General features: G+C 40.6%; 1 protein-coding gene across 1 annotated transcript; it reads right to left on the bottom strand.

The window, feature by feature from the left end:
• Positions 1–284: 284 nt before the first annotated feature.
• Positions 285–641, bottom strand: LOC145988038 (protein CFDP2-like). The gene has a single exon (XM_083122875.1). The coding sequence runs from the start codon at positions 639–641 to the stop codon at positions 285–287; it is 357 nt and encodes a 118-aa protein (XP_082979001.1).
• Between the last annotated feature and the right edge of the window lie 5,136 nt (positions 642–5,777).

The following is a 5,777-nucleotide window of genomic DNA, read 5'->3' as shown; positions in this document are numbered from 1 at the left end:
AAAACATGGTCGATTTGGTTTGTTGTTGTTCCATCTGGGGATCTCCAGGTCCCCAAATGTATATCTTTATGTGGGAAACACGTGCTTTTTATTATCATTTTGTTTCTAATTGCAAACTGATAGAGTAGATTGCCATTATTATTACTTTCTCTATGTAAGGTATAGACTCCACTTATTCCTTTTCTCCTATCCTCCTTGCCAATTTGTGCATTAAAATCTCCCATGATAATAATTGAATCATATCTAGGTGTTTCTTCTAATGTTTCCTCCAGCTTATCATAAAATTATTCTTTCTCTTGATCACCTTTGTCTTCTGTAGGTGCATACACTGTTATAATTGTTATGTTTCTGAATGATCCTTTAACTCTGAGTTTGCTTATTCTATCACATACTGGCACAAACTGCAGTATACTTTTTCTTGCTTCCTTAGTTATTATGAAGCCTGTACCTCTCTGCCCTGTCCTTTGTTCTGTTCCACTATAAAACATTGTGAAGTCTTTTTTGTCTATTCTGCCCGTTCCAACCCATCTAATTTCCTGTACTGCTGCTATCTGTATACCATTTTCTTCTATTTCTTGCGCTACCTCCTGCATCTTTCCTGGGGCTAGCATTGTCTTTATATTCCACGTGGCCATATTCATGTCCGTTATCCGTTTAGCTGGTCCGTCATCATGTTTATCCACTTTCCGAGGCACAAGTTGTGGTTTCTGAACGATTGATTTTTTCCGGATAAGGTTGTCAGCCTCACGCCAACCCCCAACCTGGAGGACCAGGTAATTTTCTGTTAGGGTTTTCTTCCCTTAGCCTTTATAGATCCCTCTATGACTACAAGGCAGCAGTATTTGGGACTAGGAAGGAATATTAGGATAGGATATGGTAAAGATGGGACGTTGTAGAACACCTTAGTCTGGCTTCTCTTCTGAGACCTGTCCAGCATGGGTGACCCTGCCGGTAGATTCTACCGCTGGCATAGCTCTCAGCTTCAGCAAAGCACACAAACCCCTCCGCCCGCACGGTCAGTGCTACTTTAAGGCGGTGTTCCCTGGAGGGGCCATACACTGCTATCATATTGAATTATTGATTGAATTAGATTACTTTACTTCGCTTTTCTACCACTTTTGGCTAATCGTGACGATGAAGATGGTGTGATGAAATTAATGAAGGAACACACAAATAACACCCTTGCCCAGGCCGGGATTCGAATCCCGGACCCCTGGCGTCGTAACGCGCCGTGCTACCCACTCCACCGCTGAGCTGCCATACATCATACAATTTGACGCAATGAAATGCAACATTTGCACAAACGGTATGCGACGCAATATAAGAATCTTGAACTAATTGCCTTCTTCTCTAGTCTGTGGCAATAAAACAATCAAAAGTCATATATTTTTTATATCGTATTAGCCTTCTATACTTGTGTATGTCAGTTTAAACAACAAATCTGCGGTATGTTGTACTGTTGTTGTTGATATGGTGTTTTAAGTCCACAGAAAGGCTAATCGGGACTGGACCTACAGTTTAAAGTGGGATCCGAACCACTACGTGCCTCCACCGGGTATCGAACCCAGGACACCTTGTTTACAAGGCGACGAAGCTACCACTCCGCCATCGGCGTGGCAATTTGTTGTACTGGAAAAAAATGCACCAAAACATACAATACTGAATGGTTATTACAGCAGCATGAAATTCCTCAAAAGAGGCATATCAATCTGTCCCCCTTCCAAAATTGATTTGAAGTAGATGCTACCGCTGGAACACAGTTATATTGTGTTAGCAGTGATTGTTCTCACCAGTGATGAATACAGAGGATGGCCCGGGAGGGTATCTCCCGGGAATTAAAATGTCCCCCAGAAATCTTCAGTAACCTGGCAGAGCATTCGGACAATAATCAGGTTCTCTTTGGCTTTTGTCATTCGCTTTAATTTAACGTAAAACATACTATTTCTATCTTTTTTTGTTGTAATAAGCGCACTGATTTAGCCCTCTTTTTAACTAAAAGTAAAAATTATAAACGCATTAACATTTTCGCCCATTTTGTTGGTCATAGGCAGGGAGCGCACAAACAAAAGGCTGTCTGCGCTTGTGGTTAAAAATGTATACCACGAGCGCACAATATCCAATGCCGCGTTGCCACTTCTATGATTGTGTAATGGCTAGGTTAGGTTAGGTTAGCTTCGACTATGTCTCTGGGGTCTCCCTCCTTCTGCAGCGATACATTGTCCGTCTTACGATGCCAAATTCTTTATGAGATAGTGAGTTATTTAAATAATGCACATAATATACAAAAATGCGCACGTGTGCGCTCGTGGTATATGAAAGGTGCCACGAGCGCACACGTGCGCATTTTTGTGCACTAGTGGACTGCACCCGTTTTGTTACTGCTAAATTAAGAAATATGATGGACCAGAATGTGGTCTTGTGTGAAGATGCCAACTGCTGAGGTGAATGAAGACCCCACAGAAAGTTTCGTTGATGATGTCATCCACAGATATGCTGTAGAAAACCTATAGTATACGCCTTGGTTAATTTGATGTAAATTTAATTTTTTGCATGCTATAATGTTATTATTTCATTGATTGTCATAAGATCATTCTTAAGCCTCCCCGATGGCGCAGTGGTAACGTCGTCGCCTTGTAATCAACGGGTCCGGGTTCGATACCCGGTGGAGGCACATAGTAGTTCGGATTCTACTTTAAACTGTAGGTCCAGTCCCTATTAGCCTTACTGTGCATAAAGTGGAATTAAAACACCAACTCAACTCATATCATTGTTAAAACAATAGTTGACTAACCTAATTAAACTTGATTTAATTACATATCAGAAGTAAGGGGAAATGTAAAACTATTAGTATTGATTTAATGGTATTATAATTTGATGTCCATGACATTCCCCCGTGAAGTTTGATGTCCCTCCCAGAGGAAAGTGGCTGAATTCAACACTGGTTCTCACGAGAGAGGAAAAGCTTTTTATTGTTGAGTATTACGTGGATTTTAATTTAAAAGTGGCAACACTGTCAGGACATGGTGATATCACCGTGCATGTGCTATGAGGCAGTGAGCAATGTTAGTTGGGGCCCAAGTCGATGTGTGGTGTGCCAAAGGTGGTCGGTGGAGCGACTGCTGTTGTGTGTGTACGAGGTTGAAATGAACACCACTTTGTGGACTGCCCTAAATCATGTTTATAAAGTTATAACATCGATCGTGGATCTAAATCAAGGTTTGCCAGTTGCAAAAAATGCACGATAATAGCCCCGTCTAGTTCGCTGCGCTTTTTGACATTCGGTGCAGTGCAGGTGTATCCAGTTGATACGCACCCACTTATTGTATAATTTTAAGTGTTTAATATGTTTAAGATGTTAATTGTCTGTGATGACGTAATTTGTTTTGTTCAAATGTGTTGTCTTTTATGGTTATGGACTAACCTTAAAACATTCGATTGTGAGTTGTTAGGAGAGAGATATTATGGATGTTTCTGGAATAATGGAAGTGATTTTGGAAATGTGAATGTGGTAATTTGTGTAGTGAAGAACAATTATGATCTAAATACACTTTTGTTTCTAATAAGGAGTTTAATTGTGAGTTCAAGTCTAATATATTAACATTAACTGACTTCTAATTATATTTTTGTGTGTGAGAGTTGGTAAGCTTTACGTAAGCATATCCTTATCTGTTTTCCCACAACCTGAGGGCTTCATGGTAGGCTGATAAGTCTCAGGCTCGCCGTTGAGGAATAAACGTAAGTAGTTCCATTGAGAATAATCCGGGGAACGTAGCACAGTGTCTGGGTGGTGCAAGTTAATGACGTTCAACCAACTAGACGGAAAGCGGTGTTCAAGTTCAGAAGAATCGACAAATGCCTGTCTGTTGCTTTAAACGGTCATTTGATTAGTTAGTTCTCTCCACGTGACCATACACCACGGTCCGAAAGGTAGTGCAAACGGTGCAGACACCAAATAGGCCTACACTACTTGACTCCAAATCAACGAACTAGACGACTTGGTGTTGCACCGTGTAACCAACTTGACGCTTCGGTGCAAAGAGAGTCAAAAAGTACACCGAACTAGACGGAGCAAATGTCATCAAGACTTGCATGAAGCCTGTAGCAAGAATACCATTTTTGCCAAGGTCAAACCTAGATTTTGATCCTCAATCGCTGTTTTACCTTTGTAAACATGCTTTATGGCAGTCCACAAAGTGGTGTTCATTTCAACCTCGTACACACACAACACCACGCGCTGCACCGACCACTTTTGGCACTCTACACATCGACTTGGACTCCAACTGACATTGCTCACTGCCTGGTAGGACTTGCACGGTGTTGTCCTGACAGTGTTGCCACTTTTAAATTTACAACCCACGTAATACTCAACATGCCACACATGCAATCGGTGTATTGGGTATTTTATGCACTACAATAACGGTGCATGCACTGGAAGTTAACCAGACCATCTAGAGAGGCTACACACACACATATCCATATGTACAGTGTCTCTCAAAAGTTTTAGGACAACGACATTTTAAACTAGGCAATCCAATTTACGCAAGGCGTTGGTAGGTTGCGTGTAGAATTAGGCTCAATTCAGGGTTGCCACATGCACAATATATATTTATGAAATACGCGAAAGAAATAAAACAAGTATTATAGTATAAAATTGTAAAAACATCACTATTTTATCACAAATGACAAAATTCTTTATGAATGAAAATAATAGTTTTTTTAGTATTTCATCGCTGATGAGTCTACAGAAGAGAGAAGAGATGAGATGAAACGAAAGATGACAAAGGAGAGGAGAAAGAAAGCGAAAGCAGAAGAGGAAAGTAGAGATGAGAAGAAAGACAGGATAGACGAGGAGAGGAGAAATAGTGAGAAGAGAGGAAAAATATTCGCGGAGAGATGAGGAAAATTGAGCAAAGAAGAGGAGGAAAACGAGAGAAGAGGAGAAAATAGGAGGAGACGAGATGAGAGGAATATAGAGTAAAAGAGAGGAAAAGAGAAGAACGAAAAGAAGAGGAGAAGAGTGCAGTGGAGTCGGAATTCGAAGACAGGAGAGGAAATAAGAGGAGTGGAGAAGAGTGGGATAGAGACAAGATGCGATAAAAGTAGGGAAGGCGATATGAGACAAAAGCAGAGTAGAAGGAGGGGAAAGAAGAAGGAGGAGGAGAAGCGAAGACCAGAAGGTACTGGAGACGAGATGAGAGAAGAAATAGTTGCAGAAAATATCGTCTCGGCGTCAAGAATTGATGCATTGATCAAATTATCGACATACAACATTCAATAACATTTTGAAATGTATTAGATCGGTGCGAAATGCCTTTTGGCTGAGTACAGAGCAAGATAAAATCTTCCACGTAAGATCCTTGATTTTACCTGCATTTTATCACTAAAACCATGAATGTAATTTTAATATTTATAAGAATTATCTAATTTTTCTCCACTTCTAGGTTCGTTGAAATGGAGATTTCGTCATTTAATATTTCCCCTCCCCCAATCGGTAATTCCAAACTAAACCATCCCGTTTCACACGGCGTGGACAGTGAACACAATGGGATATGTCTAAAACTTACGAAAACTTTCTGCCATCGGAAGGGTTTGAACCTATGACCAGCAGGTTGACAATCCTCAACGGTAACCACTACCCTACGAGCTTTCGCTACTGAAAGCAGGTAGAATGTGAAATGTGGAATGTAGATGATACTCTGCTCCTACATGTAATGTAATGTGCAAAGAATACTTGTTTGTAACAAAGAAAACGAAGGTAGTACGAATCGGCGAAAACA

The sequence above is a fragment of the Lepisma saccharinum genome, chromosome 5, assembly GCF_977018435.1.
Source record: "Lepisma saccharinum chromosome 5, izLepSacc3.1, whole genome shotgun sequence".
NCBI lineage: Eukaryota > Metazoa > Arthropoda > Insecta > Zygentoma > Lepismatidae > Lepisma > Lepisma saccharinum.
The sequence above is the reverse complement of the archived record's forward strand: the minus strand, read 5'-3'. Positions and strand labels throughout refer to the sequence as shown.

Coding starts and splice junctions, on each gene's coding strand:
- LOC145988038 (XM_083122875.1), bottom strand. CDS start 641: ATGAATATGGCCACGTGGAATATAAAGACAATGCTAGCCCCAGGAAAG.